The sequence below is a fragment of the Ochotona princeps genome, chromosome 2 (assembly GCF_030435755.1).
Source record: "Ochotona princeps isolate mOchPri1 chromosome 2, mOchPri1.hap1, whole genome shotgun sequence".
NCBI classification, from domain to species: domain Eukaryota; kingdom Metazoa; phylum Chordata; class Mammalia; order Lagomorpha; family Ochotonidae; genus Ochotona; species Ochotona princeps.
The window spans coordinates 87,660,060-87,677,968 of record NC_080833.1 but is presented as its reverse complement, the minus strand read 5'-3'; the positions used below and the strand labels follow the sequence as shown (position 1 = coordinate 87,677,968).

Here is a 17,909-nt window from a genome sequence, read left to right as displayed (position 1 = left end):
ACACACACACACACATCCTATTGATATTGTCCATTAGTGTTTCTGTATGAAGTTCAACAAGTTTCATTTTTCTGAAAGGCTGCAAAAGACCAGTGCTGTGCCTGGCTCAAGCCAGGAGCCTGGAACTCCATCCAGGTATCTAACATGGATAGAAGTGGCCGAATTATTTGGGCAATTTCTAACTGCTTTCCAAAGTGAATTAACAGGGAGCTAGATTCCAAAACTCTGACCCAATTCAGGACAGAGTTTTCTATGATTATCTTTGTGAATAAATTTAGTACATTTAAAAGCTTTATAATTGAATAACTATTATGGGTAGTATTGTGAAGATAAAATATCAAAGTGTATTCCATACCTTTAAAAATAATGGAATCAATAATTGGGAAGGAGTTTCTAGTCTTTTCTGTAGAGAATTAATACAAGACTAAAGATTTCTATAAGTCACAGAAGGAGGTTTTTAAAATTTTTGTTGACTATGGGTTTTATGACTCATTATACTGTTATTTTGAACTTTGGGAAATGCCATCATTTTAAGTAAGTAGTTCTTAACTGATCATCAAGATGCCTGATTCTTTGTTTTCTCTTCCCAGTTTCGTTATGGTGGCGATGGCTCCAAAGGACCAACGATCTCTGCACAGGAGGCCCAGGCTCAGGCTATCCTTCAGCAGGCTCGGGTAAGGGTAGATAACAGATACAGTCCAACACAGGATTCCATGTCCAGTGTGTGTGTGTGTGTGTGTGTGTGTGTGTGAGTGTATGAAAAGTTTACAAGCAGATCCTTGCTTCTGAATGGTACAGTGAATTTTGATAAAAATGCTGAAATTATGTTTTTTTATTGAGTATGAAGAAAATATTTAATCCAGAATAAGTTTATTTTAGTGAAAAACAAAATAAATGCCATCTATGGTTGCTTCATATGTTGTTGTTTGCAAAGCATGCTTTATTTTAAAAAGGGAAGAGGAGGGCTTCTGCCGTTGTGACAGGAGGGGACTCCAAGAGAGGAAAGACCTGAAAAAGTGGAATTTCAATTCTTAAAAAAATTATTGCTGGATTTGTACCAAGCATTCCATATTTTTATATACAGTTTTCTTTTAAGATATAACAAAATGAAAGATAAAATATAGACAATAAAGTTTAAAAGGAATTTGTTTCTTTTAACCTTTTAAATAACTTAAAATATTTGAGATAGTTCACAAAATTAAGTTTGTTGAATCTTTTTCTATTTGAAAGGAACCTAATCTTTATAAGCTTTAATCATAATAATCTATACTGTTTTTATAAAATTTATTTTACATTGATATATCTTCAGTTTATAATCCTTAGTTGAAAATTTTTGTTATCTCTAGGTTTATAAAATGTAATTGCATATTAGTTTTTTAATTGTCTTGATTGCATCTAAAATAGGAAATCAAAAGAATCGATCAGGAAGCAATCAAACGTCATTAATGTTCAATCATATTCAGTCTTATTTATGTTTTTAATTTCAAAGAAGAAGGAAATAAGGAATTATAGTTTGGGTTTTATGGTCACCCACTTCCTAAAAAATACAAAGCATTTTGTGGATAACTTTTTATTCATTATCATGAGCATATACTTGTTTAAAATATCTGAAAACATAAGTGAAGATTTTATATGTTTGTGTGTTTGGTAAATCTTGTGACTTGGAAAGATATTATTTGTTTATATCAAATATATTAATAGCAAAAATTTTAATATTTGGCAGAATTTGACATATTGGAAATATGAAAATATTTGCAATAATTAATGATTTCTATGTCTTTTATTATACATTGTTATGGAAAAATCTTAGGGTAATCACTTAATATTTTATGAGTCTGTGGAATTCCTCATTTATTAGTCATCTTACTTACTTTAGAGATAGGTAACTTTTTCAGATCTATAATCTCAAAGATTAAGGAAGTGTATTGTTAAAAACCTGTTACGCTGGTCATGGATCTTTGGAAATCCTACTGTTTTTATCTTGTGCATTATTTCACTATGATTTTGCATTTAATTATATGACAATATTATTTTTAATGTTTGTTGTGAGAAATCTAAATATTGATCTCTTGGATTGCTGATAATAAGTACTCAATATTATTTCAATATATCTGGTACTTTATTTTTATTGTGTTCCAAATTGTCAAATATGCTAATTTCACATTTCCAATATTTGTTGGAACATTAGTTCACTGCATTAGTCTATTATGCCTACAATTATGCCATACAAATTATTTTTTCAGTATAGTTCTTAATGGTTATTTAATAAAATAAATTGCTTTCTTAACAAATTTTTCTCAATTATTTTTGGTGCTGTTGAGCTTTAAGTATACTTATTAAAATATTTGTAGATACACTTACTTATGTATTTGGAATTGTTCACATTATCTTCAGCATAAATTGTACCTACATATGTAACACAATATGTATGCATTATTCTGAAGTGTGATTCGGAATAGAAACTGTCAGACATTATATATGTTCCCATGAAGTTAATTTTTGTGGTCTAATCATAAAGGATTGCATTGCACAGAGGTAATTCCTAGTGGTTTTTGCAAATCAATGAATTAATTTTACTTGCGGCTTAGAGTTGACGGAGGTAGAGAAAGTTCAGTGATAGAGCAAGCAAGGGAGCAACAGAGATCTACCCTGTGTTTTATTCCTCACAAGGCCTTAATGGCCAGCTGGTCTGGGAGCCAGGAGTTTCTTCTGGGTCTCCCCTTGGGTTTAAGAGCCCAAGGCCTTGGGGCATCCTCTGATGATTTCCTAGGCCACAAGCAGGGAGTTGAGTCTAAAGTGGAGCAGTTGGGATTAGAAACTATGTATATATTAGATGCTGGCACTAGAGGCAGAGGATTGGTCATTTTAAATGGTCTAATATATCTTTTTGACATTCTAGAAACTTGTGAATAATGTTGCACTCATAGTATGTAGCTATTACACCTGTGTTGAGGCTTGTACAAATGGATATTATGCATTAATACACTCTTTCAGGAAAGCCTTTATAACCTGATGTATTTTATATTCTAGATTGCTCTGAGAGGTCCGCCTGGTCCAATGGGTCTAACTGGAAGACCAGGTCCTGTGGTAGGTTACCTAAAAAAGTAGTGTATGTTGCAATCACCATATTAGCATTTCCCCTTATACCTGTAACAGACGTTTTCATTCTTTAACTAGTGAAAATACTGTAAGTAATCTATTTGTGCTAAATATTAGTAAAATTTAAAAGATTTTTTCAGTGAAGTTTTTAATATATTTTGATGTAAAGATTTCTATGTAAAGCCTTCAAATTAAATAAATCAGTGATGCATCTGCTATTAATTTCTCAAACTATATGCATGGTTTTCCTTAATATTTGGTTACCAAATGTAACTTTACATAAATTCTTGTGATAAATTTTATATTAAACAAATTTTTTCATTAAAAATAAATAAGTACTTATAGGACCAGTAGAAATCATCACATAATTTTTGTGGCAATAAAGACATTTGGTTTAAACCAGGCTGCCTTCTTATTCCATGAGATTGGTTTCAGAGAAATTATTTTCTCTTTTAGAGTCTCTTGGAAATTAATGTTTTATTTTTTCCATTGAAAACTTGCTAACATAATACATACTTCAAATAGTTTTTCTAAGCTGTGTTAAAATATTTTAAAATTTATGAAATGTTAAGTGTTCTAACAATTCATAAAGATTAGAAAGATGCATTTCAAATAATTTTCCTTATTAAGAAGTTGTGGGATTAACCCTAGGAGTCTCACTAACTCAAATTAAATTGATTTAAAATTAAATAATTTCCATTTATATATCCCTTTTTCAATATGAAAGGCTATTTTCCTATCCTTTTAGATGATATTATGTACTTTTAATACTCTTTATTGAAATGAATTTATTTATGAAATGTATTAGTGCAAAAATCATGTCTGTGATGTTCTTGTCAGGCTCTCCTACAACAATACTAATATGTGTAAATTCAAGTCAAATACCTACTCTTTTAATTATTCCAGTGCTTTTACTATGATATTAGGGTTTTTTATTTTTGATTCAATAATTTATGTGGTTGTCAAACATTTATATTTTCCTTAATGTAGCCTTAAAATTTTCATAAGAGCTGGTGTGCACAATATGCAATCATGTGAGCTCATGAGGAATATATGCTCTGATAATGCATTTCATTGACATGCAGCTACCAGGGACTTTTTCTTAAACCATCCAATCAATTTCTGGATGGCATCCTACACAGATCAACCAATCAATTTAAGTGATGCCCATGGCAAAGTATCCAGTCCACTTAAGTGACACACACCTTAAACCAATCAACTGGTAAACGCATTTACAGGAGCAGTTGGCTGCAGTTAGCTATGCTTGAAACCTAGTGAAGGCACTAATTGGAGTCATATCTGCCCACTGCTATGGGTTCCTATCACCTGGCTGCATCTTGCCACACCATGGCATTACATTATCGCAATTTTCTAATACTTAATAATTCCATAATTTAAAAGGCAATTTATATCTTAACATTTATAACAAAAATTACATAATTGAACAGATGTGTGTAAATTTCCCGATAAAATTACTGTTTTATCCCTTGTTGTTAAGCAAACTGTTATGTATATGGAAGTCAATATCATAATTATATTAGAAATTATGCATGTAGAATTTCTGTTTTTCTCCTGTTACTCTCAGTTGTGATGTGACAAAATTTGGTTGTGGGTGATATGATATTACCATTAATAGGTAGTGCTTCTGTATAGAGTATATAATACAACCAATTAATTATAAATATATCGACTAAAAATCGCTTTTGTATTGCATTCTGTTTAATGACTAATGACTTCAAGTAGAGACAATTTCTATTACACATTTTTACATAGTTGCAATAAATTTAATTACAAATTTGAAAGTCATAATTCTTTTGACTTTCTAAATTAGAAAATTTGTATTTCAGAACTTTATTCAGAATCATGTCAGTTATTTTACTTTGGGCCACCAGGAGGCTCTAGATATCCACCATTTTCAAATAGTGTCGCTAACCTTGCTGTATGCTGTAACAATGCAGTACTTAACAGAAAGCATATTGGTTTAAACAAAACAAGAAAGAACACTGCTTCAGCATGAAATAATTATACGTACTATGCTCATTTTCAATTTGTTAAAGCTCCAAGTATAAATGGCCTAATATTTATTGTTAAAACTGGCAATTCTGTTTTGAAGCAATTTCATGTTTGTTTTCCCTCTAGTTAAATGATTTGGATTTTCGTTACACTTTTAAAGCTATGTAAGCATTTCTAGGACATGCTTGTTATATTCAATCTCATGTGGAAAAATAATCTAATCAATCTGGGAAAGACAATTTTTTTATTTATTTATTATTTTTAATTCATTAATTACATTGTATTATTTGACACAGTTTTCATAGGTACTTGGATTCTCCCCACCCCTCCCCAAACCCTCCCATCATGGTGGATTCCTCCACCTTGTTGCATAACCACAGTTCAAGTTCAGTTGAGATTCCCCCATTGCAAGCATATACCAAACATAGAGTCCAGCATCTTATTGTCCAGTCAAGTTCAACGGCTTCTTAGGTATACCCTCTCTGGTCTGAAGACAGAGCCAGCAGAGTATCATCCCGATCAATTAAAAACTCCAACATACAATTTTAACAACTATTTCAGGATTGTTAAAATGATAAATATAACATTTGTAAATGATGCTTTATTAATTTAAAATTCAGTATTTAAGAAATAACTGAGCATAAAAGCAGTACATTTTTTCAGACCTTAACTGAATTTGATGTCCACTTGACTATGGTGAACATATAGATGGAAATTCCAGTGTGATAGCATACATTTGGTTCTGTGTGATTATGAACAAAATGCAGCTTTTTAAATTAACAGTGAAAATAATTTCTGACATTTTGTTATTTCAAGTGAGAATGATAGCTTGAACACAATTTGGAATTACTAAATGAAATAATTATTTTCCTCCCTTTTTTTTCCAGGGTGGACCTGGCTCAGCTGGGGCCAAAGGTGAAAGTGGTGATCCTGGACCTCAGGTAATTCATCATCATCAATATTTGCTATTTCCTTTGACATTTATTTGTTAGAGCAATGAAAGTGTTTTATATTGTGTTAGTATAAAAGTTATTTTTATTAGCTTTGGTTCATATTCCTTTTTACATTTAAGAATCTAACATCATCATCTGCTCACTACCATTATCTTAGTTAATTTAAACATTATTAAGAGAAATACAAGTCTAGAATGGATTTGATACCAATGGGGCTTCAGAGTTTTAGTTGGCTGAACACTGTGTAGAATAGAGCAAAGCAACCGTGCAGTACTTGCAGTGGCCCTGCCTAAGGTACTTATTATTCTATTTTTATTCTGTGAAATAAATTTGACACATACTCACATGAACACTACCTAATATGCTTAAGAGAAGCGAACTGGAAACTCATAGAACTATGAAAATGAATAATCATTGCAAATAATCTTATATAAAATTGAAAATTTGGAAATATAATAGCATTTACATTGTACTGATTTAAAATTTAACTTTTAGTGTCTAAAAAGGAAGATTTTTTTTATTGTAATAAGTCAGCAAATCCATTGCACCAAGTGTACTTACTCTAGAATACAGAAAAGCAAAATGCAACGATGCTTTCTTAAAATGCATTGATTTTCAAGTGAAAATGTTTCCTGTTTTACTCAATAAATTGTGATTGTGTTGTAGAAGGTGTCATGTGGCTTACTCATAACCTTTTTCTCCTGGAAATTATTTTCATTTTTAAAATTTTGTAAAAAAGATTGAATTGTGACACATCACTCCCAGTCGTACCTTTGCCAGATGACAACACTTGGAATCAGCTGATCTGTTTTTGTTATAACAATTATAACTTTTACATAATAGCATGTAAGTGAAATTATACAAAGTATTCCATGTAAGATTAGTGTCTTTGACAGAGCATAATGTCTTTGATAGTTGTCATAGTGATGAGTGCTTGAATAATGCATGCACTTTTGTAGGCGTAAAAATAAAATTCAAGAAAAATTAATGCAGACAGTTGGATAATTGAAGAACATACATCAAATGTCTCTTTCATGTTTGGTTAGCATTACCATAAACAAGTGAATAACGTTTGTACTTTAATAGAAACTTGCACTGAAAATATTTAAAATGCACTGCATGCATGAAATCAAGGAAGTTTATTCATCTGCTTTTGTGAATATTTCATCAAATTAACATCTTTAGATAATAGTTGGATCTGACAGTTTGCTTCAGTAGTTGTGGACTTTTCTGCTTTCCTTGGCTCCTGACTTCCAAAGAGAAACTGTGATATTGAAGCAAAAATAATCTTTATTAAAAGCTAAAAATATTTGTCCTGTTATTATTGCTCCTTTTGTTCCCAGCCTGTTCAAAGATAATGTCCTTTTACTAAGTCCTTTTTCTTATTTTCTTTTTTTTGTGTGTGTGTTGTTAACTTCTAATTACTGGATAATCTTAATTCCGTTATTTTCTGAATCAACACTTCACAATGATTATGAGTTATCTATAACTGGAAATTTTGGTTTCATTTATCTGCCAAATACATTATTTATGTGTTGCTAAAATTACATTTATTTTTTACTTTTTAATTTTATTTATTTAAAAGAGAGGGAGGGAGACATAGAGAAAAGAAAAGAAAGAGAAACAGAGAGACAGAGAGAGACACACACAGGAAGAAAGAGATCTGGATTGGCTGGTTCACTCGCTGTCAACGGCAAGGCTGTGCCAGGCAGAAGCCAAAGGAATTGAGAGCGTCATCACATCCCCCAAATAGGTGCAGGGCCCCAAGACTTGGGCAGTCTTCTGCTTTCACAAGCACATTAGCTTGGAGCTCTGTTGGAACTGGAGCTGCCAACACTTGAACTGGGGCAAAATGGAATGCTGGCACTGTCGTTGGCAGCTTACATGCTATGCCACAATGGCAGCCTCTCAAATGAACTTAGAATAATGTGCAGTTATTTAAATATAAAAGCCTGTATAGTATTTAGAGTGGAACTACATTTGATCTGCTATTAGCTGTGTAATATTTTATTTTAAAACATGCATATTAATTCCTACATAAGAAATATACTGATTGATTTGGGGAAACATCACAGATTGCGAGAAAGATCCTAGAAGTTAGCATTCTAGTTCAGCACAGGTCTGTGAAAAAAGTCAATTACAATTCACACAGAAAATGTAATCAAAATGAAGATGGGATAGGGAAGAGAAGAGAAAGGGAATGAATTGTTAAGGCTCTATCCAGACAAGGGAAATGAAAAAGTGCAAGCTTTGAGAGGGTAGTTAACCCTGGAATTTTTAAGGTTGGAAATATTCAAGATATCATTTTCTCAGATATAATCTCCTATTTGGCAAATAACATGACTTTTTATTTAACTTTTATGCAGAAATGATTTCCTTGTGTTTTAATGATTGAAGCAAAAGCTGAGACTGATTTGCTAAAATAATTTCTTATTTTAATTCAGTTTATTGTTCAAGCTTATTGTTTAGTTCATTGTTCAGTTTATTGTTCAATATTTGTAATATTATTTATTTATGTTGTCTCTGTCTAGGGTCCTCGTGGTGTCCAGGGTCCTCCTGGTCCAACTGGGAAACCTGGAAAAAGGGTATGCTTATTTTTCCTGAGTACTTCAAAGCTCAATTGTCCCAAGTTGCTGCATTTTCCTATACTGTGGTTTCCGTAAGAGTCTGGCTGGCTTTCTTTCTTTCTTTCTTTCTTTCTTTCTTTCTTTCTTTCTTTCTTTCTTCCTTCCTTCCTTCCTTCCTTCCTTCCTTCCTTCCTTCCTTTTCTTTCTCTTTCCTTCATTATTTCTCCTTCCTCCCTCCCTTCTTCCTTCCTCTCTCTCTCTCTTCCTTTCTTTAAATGAATCCTGATCTTGTGATTTTTTTTTCTTTTTTGACAAATTATGCTCTTGTGATTATCAGGGCCGTCCAGGAGCGGATGGAGGAAGAGGAATGCCAGGGGAACCCGGGGCAAAGGTCAGGAGTTTATATGTTTCTGTGCTTAGATTTGTAGCTCAGTTGATCCTAGAAAACATTGTATTTCAAACTAAAAGTACCAAATACAAAAGAATCTGTGTAGTTACAGTGTGTATCTAGACTGGGATCTGATTATCACAATTATGGCTTTCCAGGGCGATCGTGGCTTCGATGGCCTTCCAGGACTTCCAGGTGATAAAGGTCATAGGGTAAGATACTTGATTACTTTTTATCAGGAAAGAATGAAATTTCATGTCACATTCTAAAGCTGATACGCATTAGAAAACTGGAAGGAGAAAATTTATGTAGATGTTTGTTAATTACATATAATAGATATTGGTGAAAAATTAGGAAGTCATGTATGATAACAATGTATGTTCTTTAGTTGCTTCAGATATCAAAACACTCATTGTATGCAAACAAGCTGAGGCCACATCTTAATGGTTGTACAGATGACAATTATCACATTAATCATGAGCAATTATGGAGACTAAATTTTAGCTCTAAAGTTTTGATAATTGCCTGAGCTTATTATGCTCAAATGACATCTATAGACATTGCATTAGTATAACAACATTATTTCTTTATATACACAATAGCTATTTGTAAAGAGCTGAAAAACAGCTTATAAGTTATTAAACATAAACAAACCAATTTCTAAAAAAGAAACCTAGTAAATAATTTTAGTTGAAAATTAAGCAAAGGAATGACCTCTGAATAAGTCAGTTTTGCATTTTGGTATCATTCTCTACAAGAGGTTAAAAAAGTAAGTCCATCTTCAGGCAAATTGGAGAGGAAATTAGAGAGAGAGAGAAACATCCATATGAATGTATAGCAAAACATCTAGTTTATACCTCATACTTGTTGAGAAAAATATATGATTTTGTTTCAAACAAAATTCTTCATTTCCTTGAATTGTGCTGCTTTAATAAAATTATTAGACATAGTAAAAAGTTAAATTGATATCACCAATGCTTAACCAGGCCTAAAAATTTAGCTAAGTATCTTTTAATAGTTTGTCTTTCAATATAGTTTCTAGGTATTTTAGGTATTTTTCTAATCGTTTGTATTAGAAACTGAAGGTACAATTTTTTTCCTGGTAAACTTTAGTATTAATCTGGTTAAAGCTACAATAAAGTGATTTATCTGTGGAATGTTTGGAGGAGGGCCACTGATTTATATGTTTTCCTGCTAATTGTCGTAACCTTTGGCTAAGATGGCTAGCTGAGTGACTTTTACATATTCTGCTAACTAGATGTATGTTTATTCGCCAGGGTGAAAGAGGTCCGCAGGGCCCACCCGGGCCTCCTGGTGATGACGGAAGGAGAGTACGTTAATATTTCTTTTGATTTTATATTTGAATTTAATATTTTGTTGTAATAATTCATTGTCTAAATACATGTTGTCTTTGACAGGGGGAAGATGGAGAAATAGGGCCAAGGGGCCTTCCAGGTGAAGCTGTAAGCACATTTTGTTTTGTTGATGACTGGGTATATATATAAAGACAATAATATACTCAAGTTAATATTGATGTGTCTTATTTCTGGTTAGTCAGGTCATTCATATATATATATGCTCATATATGTATATGTATGTATATGTATGTGTGTGTGTGTATATATATATATATATATATATATATATAGGGAGCCCTTCACTATTCTGACATAACAAAATCTTAAAATATTGAGATTAAAGTGCAATGTCACGTTTTTGCTTGTGCAAAACTTTATCCAATTTTGTTTTGCTTATTTTTTCCAAGTTGAAAACAACTTATGAACAGGACGAATGAGTTTTACTAACAAATTAAAGAATGAGACCCATAGTATATACTGGGATACGATGTTAATAACATTTTCTCCACTGAATATAAGAAATGAGGGAAGTGAATTGGAAATGCTTTCTCAAAGCTAGTAGAAAAACTTACACTAGAACTTTTCTTCCTAACTTCAGTTTTAATCTACTGCATTAATCTGTTATTTCAGCTACAAGCAATAGGAGAGGCAGTAAGCTATTGTGTTTATTATCTAAGAATGGAGAAGTGCATCAGCAAGTGGAAAGACGGATGAAGAAAAAGATGACAAAATTTAAAAGCAGCAATTTAAGAAGTTTTCTTTCAAGAAAATTGTTTATATGAGTCCACATACTAAGTTATCCATCAGCTCAGCCATTCTACTTATGATCTATGTGCATAAGACAATTTAGTGATGTCATTCAAATCCAAAATGACCAAATGTGTATTGAACTTTGAACTCCTCCTGTTTTTAAAATTCTGATTATGATCAAAGATACATAGTTTTCTTATCAAAGAATCACTGTTATGTGTTCTTATGTTGAATCAGTATGAAGAGTAGATATTTTTGTTTTATAAAACTGGTACTTTAAACATCACTTCCAATGTGTTGGGAAATGCATTTTTTCCTTGAATTTCTTTTGACAAAATGTATTTGGTGGGCATTTAAAATATGTTTGTTTGATTGATTTTTTATTTATTTATGTCCCTTCTAGGGTCCAAGAGGTTTACTGGGACCCAGAGGAACTCCAGGACCTCCGGGGCAGCCTGTAAGCGTTGGTTGACATGTGGTGGGTTTAGTAAGGATAGCTCATTGCCAAACTCTAACAAAAGAGGCAAGGAAAACACAGTAGACATACAAGAATCAATTGTTTTCTTATAGCTATGATTTAGTGATACCAACAATTTAAATGACTATTACCCTCTCCGTCATTTCTCCTCTTGATTCCTTGTGATTTATTTTTCTTACTGTTTTCATAACATAGTCTCAGTAGGCTATAAAGAAGGTTGTAATACTCTTCCTCACATGGTCTTATAGAGGAGTGTAATGTCATCTTCATTGGATCTTCATTTTCTCTGCCATTAATATGATTTTTAGTTGCTTTAGGCTATTGGCTGAAATGTTTATACAAAGGTCTTTTTTATTTTCAAGTTCAGTATTTAAATTTCTAAGCATTATCCATATATATATATATATATATACATATATATATATATATATATGTATATTTTTCTTCTCCTTTAAGGGTATGGCAGGTGTAGATGGCCCCCCAGGACCAAAAGGAAACATGGTATGTAGCAAGCATCTAAAAAAACTCATTTCTGAAATCTGAACATGGACAAACCATTATTTGTTGTTACATCTAAAGAAATAAATAGCTTACAATATTTAGATTAAACTGGGCTAAATTTTATTAACATTCTTACTTCCCATATTTTCTTGAGGAAAAACAGATATGGAGAGCAGTTTATTTTTTTGGGGGGTGGTAGTTTTGTTGAAGAAAAAGCAAAATCCTATTTGCAAAAGATCCGTCCGAAAACTTAGCATTTTTCTATTTCAGGGTCCCCAGGGGGAGCCTGGGCCTCCAGGTCAACAAGGAAATCCAGGTCCTGAAGTAAGTTGAAGCTGTTGTGGTTACTTTGAGATAATTAATTCAGTACGATAGTATTGTTTCACAGGAAAATTATCAAAAATATCTTTGCATGGCATCTAAGAGTATTTAACATGAGAATATAGCAAGATATTTCTTTGTTCTTTTTAATTTGAGCAGTCATCTAGACCCCTTGCTTCCAAAGGAAAGCTGAGTCATTGAGCATTCATGGAATGCCAGGATGAATAGGTACACGTGTAGAAGGGGTCTGAATAGGCTCACCTAAGGATTACCTAGCAAAAGTCAGTGTCATGTTCCTTATCTTGCTCCAAAATTCCCTGGGTAATATGTGCAGTATAAGTGCAAATTTGCAAAAATCATTTTATTTGTAATAGAGGACTGATGCTTTGCTGTTTTTGAAATGTGTTTTTGTGACTCCTGACTTACGAAACACATTGTTTTAAAATAGGGTCTTCCTGGTCCACAAGGTCCAATTGGTCCACCAGGTGAAAAAGTAAGTTATTGTTTTGTTTCAGTAATACCTTGTGAACAAATTTGAGTTGATGACTTTAGGCAGACGTAGGGGTCTGCTTGCTGTTTCAGCAAGAAATGGAACAAAACATAAAAGAATAATTTGTGATTAAACCATGAGAACCAAATGTGGGAAGAATTCACTCATATTGTTCCTAAATATAGTTTTTAAATATGAATGATAAAATGTCACAGCTGCCATTGAAATCGGTTCCAAGTGTGATATTCTCTGTTGTCATTTCAGAAATGAGTAGTGAAAATGTCCTCTCTAATTTGTCATGTATTTTGCATTTTGATTTGATATACTATGTTTTATTTATTCTAGTTTAAAATTTCTGTTTTACAACTATGACTTATGATTTCAGTTTAATATTTAAACACAATATAAAACCATATCTTTTATCCTCCAAGAACTTTTATGTATGTTTGTGTTACTTGTTGTATTACCTAGGTATTAGTTGTGTTACCTATGTATTAATTCACTTAGTAATTGAAATGTTCAATATTAACATCTTTACTGTATAGCAATAGGTTTTTGACATATTTCAATTCCATTTTTATTCTCTACTCTCTAATTTTATTTTACTATGCAAGATCATTTTAAATTTTTTTAAAGCATAACATTTAGGATTGTCAAGCTTCGTAAATATCAGCATGTTTAGTCATGTTTATGATATCTGTTAAATTTTGTTTTCATTACCTTTACTTACTATTTCTTATACCTGATATGTTAAAAGTTACTGCAGTGTGTTTTACTTTCACAGATGAGAGCAAGGACGTAAATGAATAACTTTATTAGTGTTATAGCCTGCATGCAAATTCAGAGGTTTTCATTATCAGTTTATTTTATAATCATTTATTTTAAAATAAAGCGCTCTCTTTCTCTGATTAGGGACCCCAAGGAAAGCCAGGACTTGCAGGACTTCCTGGGGCTGATGGGCCTCCTGTAAGTAATACTTACCTGATCATTAAAATGTCTGTATGTTACCTTCAAAAATATGTTACCTGTGCTTTAGTAATAATTATATGAAGTCAGTAATAAAACTAAATTAAGTCAGTAATTATGCCAATAATCACTTTAGAGCTCAGCCTTGATTTTATCACGTCACAATCATATTGAACATTTTTAATGAGCTCCTCGTGGCCTTTGAATGAACTCAGTCTGGCACACTGGGGCAGACCCACCCTCCCTGGCATCTCAGATTTTCCTATTTCTTTGAACCATTCCATGCCAGGGAAACAGGTCCACTCACTTACTTCTGTGGGTGCTCTGAAATTTCTATTGCTTATAACTTTCTTTATGCCCAGTAATTTTCACAGAAACTGATTCTCCACACTTTTTTTTTTATTCAAAATATATGTTTTTAAAAGTCCAAGTGAAACTCTTTAGAATTCATAGGTATTTTCAGGTCTTAATCCGTGAGCATTCTCTTTTTTTAAGATTTACTTATTCTTATTGGAAAGTTAGATATACAGAGAGGAGGAGAGACAGAGAGAAATATCTTCTGTCCATTGATTCACTCCCCAAGAGGCCACAATGGCTGGAGCTGAGCGTCTTTCTGGGTTTCCCATGCAGATGCAGGGTTCCAAGGCTTTAGGCCATCCTCGACTGTTTTCCTAGGCCACAAGCAGGGAGCTTGGTGGGAAGGGGGCCACTGGGACACAAACCGCCACCCATATGGTATCCTGGCACATTCAAGGCTAGGACTTTAGCCACTAGGTTACTGGGCTGGGACCACAAATATTCTTTAGTTTTCTGAAATTTTCTGGTTCTTTGAAAATGCAGCAATACTTAGTATTTATCTTAACAACGTAATGAATAATAACTACAGCTGTTCCTTTTAGAAGTTTATTAGACTTTTCCACTTTATTCACTCTAATTTTTGAGAGTTAGGCTTTATGACTTCTCATTCTTAAATGAGTTTAACTGCGAGGTAGTTGTGTAATTAGCATTATGGAATGTCAATAGCTACTGTTACTGATATTTATAATTTGCTATATTTTCAGATACCCAAATCACATGCTTTATTTTTAAAGATGTGTGTGCAATCATTTGATCAATATGGAACATATAAATATCTTTATACTTTTCTATATAAGTCTAATTGGGACCGGATAGGCTTTGTTTATGAACATCTGGCACTTTGCATGCTTTTTTCCAAGCTCTTCCAAGTGAATTTTGTATTTGCTGTAACTTACAACAGATAAGCTAATTCTATTTCCTTCCCAATATTACAGTTTCTGATTTTTGTAATAAGGAATCACATTCAAATATTTTGAAGAAAGATAAGAGCTCAGTAGGTTTTATGACACAAGTAATGTCCCAGTAGCATCAGCTCCCACTAATAGTGCAGCTTACTAATATGCATATATTTGCTAAACATAGGGTCATCCTGGAAAAGAAGGCCCGTCTGGAGAAAAGGGAGCCCTGGTAAGTGACTGTCCATTGAAGCGTCACAGTCAACTCATCTCCAAGTAAAGAAAAAAGTCTTTATTTGTCATCTTTATAATGTCTTTTTTACTATGACTACTATAGAAAATTGTCAGTGTTATCTCAATAGCTGTTAATATATTTTTACTTCCTAAATAAATTTTTTAAGCTTTATTTATTTATTTATTTATTTATTTATTTTTAAATAAAGCAAACGTTTATTAAACTATAATAAAAACATTCCATCAAATTACAAAACCTGAGCAAGAAAAACAAACGGCACATGCTTAAGTGTAATTGACATTCAAATAAAATTTGCATTCCCAAAATATTATACAGTAATTAGAAAATACCAGCCAAAGAGCTTTATTTATTTTATTACAAAGTCAGATATACAGAGAGGAGGAGAGACAGAGCAGAAGATCTTCCATCCAATGATTCACTCTCCAAGTGATCGCAATGGCCGGTGCCGTGCCGATCCAAAGCTGGGAACCAGGAACTTCTTCCAGGTCTTCCACACGGGTGCAGGGTCCCAAAGCTTTGGAGCTGTCCTCGACTGCTTTCCCAGGCCACAAGCAGGGAACTGGATGGGAAATGGAGCTGCCTGGATTAGAACCGGCACCCATATGGGATCCTGGCGCATTCAAGGTGAGGACTTTAGCCGCTAGGCCATGGCGCCAGGCCCAATAAATTTTCTAATATTGAAATTAAACATACTTCTGAAGATTTTTTCCATATCATGAACGTATCTGCCTTTGATAGACAATTTTTGATTTTTACATCAGCAACTTTATTAAATGGAATTTTTATTTTTGAAAAATTACTTTCGAGACAGGAATAGATCCAAGATTTAGATATGTAATGTATGTGAACCACATTACTGTGAATTGTGTTAATGAACTGGGTAAGAATTATGGAATAATATTTAACTGTGTAACTGCAATTTTATCTTTATTAATTTCTGGTAATATTTAACTAATAAAGCAGGCTATAATTTTCTTAATGGTACATACTATGAATTGGTATATTTTTGTATTAGTATTATTCCTATTTTTTAATCTATGATTATGTATTGTAGACAGTGAGCTCAATGACTTAGGTTAAACACATTAGCTGCTAATTAGCTAACTGCTGATATTATTTCATATATTTTTAATAATATCAATTTAATCCATTTATGTCTATTATTTTTAGTAGAATTACACAGTGTTACAAGTTTGAGCAATAATATAACTAGAAAAAATGAGAAACCATACAAAGAATATTTGCCAAATATTAATAGCAAAATAATACCATTGTCTTGAAGTTTATTAAAAAAATTTTATTTTAAATATAATAAATTTTTTTCAGGGTCCTCCTGGTCCACAAGGCCCTATTGGCTATCCTGGTCCCCGAGGTGTAAAGGTGAATATCAAATTGTTTCATATTATTTAATTGAATATGAATTATTATAGTTATTAAATATTTCTACTTTATTCCATAGGGTGCAGATGGTGTCAGAGGTCTGAAGGGATCTAAAGGTGAAAAGGTAAAATATAATTAGTTACCTCCCAATCTTTCTATCTCTTTCTCTCTGATGTATTTTAAGTAGATGTTATTAATTCTGCTTTCCCAAGTATTAAGTGAGCTAATCACTGGTTTGTCCTAATAGAGAAAGAAAGCTGTAACTCTTATTTTTTTTAGTATATTGTGATATTGTTAAGATGTGATACCAGGTTAGTATCAACTGACATAAAAATTCTCCTGTATTTTTGACTCATGCTTGTCTCTTTAAGCGTAAAGCAACACAGCCAAATCAACTGAGCAACACAAGTGAATTCAGTTCCCTATCTTCTAACTCTGTTTTCTTTTCCTTTAAGAAATCTTTCTTAAGAAAATATTTTTAAATAAAGAAATAAGTGACTGCTTGAAACAATCCAAAAACACTTACTGATTCTTAGATTTAAAGTTCTATATTCTTTAAATTTGGCAACCATGTAATTACTTTTCTATGGTATAAGGTAGTAAAGACGAAAATTAATGCCATTGAAGTGGTCCTTTTCTGCTCTTAGACTGACACCCTTGTCCAGGTATTTTTCAGAGAAACTTCTACCTTTACAGAGCCACTTCACAACTAAAATGTTAGAAACATCATTTTTTTTTCTTCAAGAAAAGACCTAGCCATGCATGTTACAATTCTTTAGATTACAACTTTTAATTCATAGGGGCTGGTGAAGTGATGTTATTTTACTTTGTATTTGAAAACCATATTCAAGTGAAGAGAAATGGAGAGAGAGCTGTTGTCTGCTGGTTCACACTCCATGTGCCTGTCATAGCCACTGTTAGACTGTGCTGGAGCCTGGAGCCTAGAATGCAGGCTGAGTCTCCCACATAAGAGACAGAGACATAAATGCTTGGTTAATCATCTGCCACCTCCCAAAAGGCGCATCAGCAGGCAGCCAAATGAAAAGTGGAGTAGTTGCGACGTTAGGCAAGCACACTCATATGGAATTCAGGAATCCCAAGAAGTTACTTAAGTCACCTGTAGAATTTGTTAAGTC

General features: G+C 32.7%; 1 protein-coding gene across 2 annotated transcripts in view; it reads left to right on the top strand.

Annotated features, from left to right (window-relative positions):
* Positions 1-17,909, top strand: part of COL11A1 (collagen type XI alpha 1 chain) — a 187,183-nt gene that overhangs the window by 63,328 nt on the left and 105,946 nt on the right. For both annotated transcript variants that reach the window (XM_058659710.1, XM_058659707.1), the window contains exons 13-28: positions 591-674; positions 3,031-3,087; positions 6,000-6,053; positions 8,597-8,650; positions 8,970-9,023; positions 9,179-9,232; positions 10,298-10,351; positions 10,439-10,483; positions 11,532-11,585; positions 12,063-12,107; positions 12,378-12,431; positions 12,877-12,921; positions 13,831-13,884; positions 15,325-15,369; positions 16,720-16,773; positions 16,853-16,897. In XM_058659710.1, the coding sequence (XP_058515693.1) occupies positions 591-674; positions 3,031-3,087; positions 6,000-6,053; positions 8,597-8,650; positions 8,970-9,023; positions 9,179-9,232; positions 10,298-10,351; positions 10,439-10,483; positions 11,532-11,585; positions 12,063-12,107; positions 12,378-12,431; positions 12,877-12,921; positions 13,831-13,884; positions 15,325-15,369; positions 16,720-16,773; positions 16,853-16,897 (852 nt within the window). The remainder of the gene's footprint in view (positions 1-590; positions 675-3,030; positions 3,088-5,999; positions 6,054-8,596; positions 8,651-8,969; positions 9,024-9,178; positions 9,233-10,297; positions 10,352-10,438; positions 10,484-11,531; positions 11,586-12,062; positions 12,108-12,377; positions 12,432-12,876; positions 12,922-13,830; positions 13,885-15,324; positions 15,370-16,719; positions 16,774-16,852; positions 16,898-17,909) is intronic.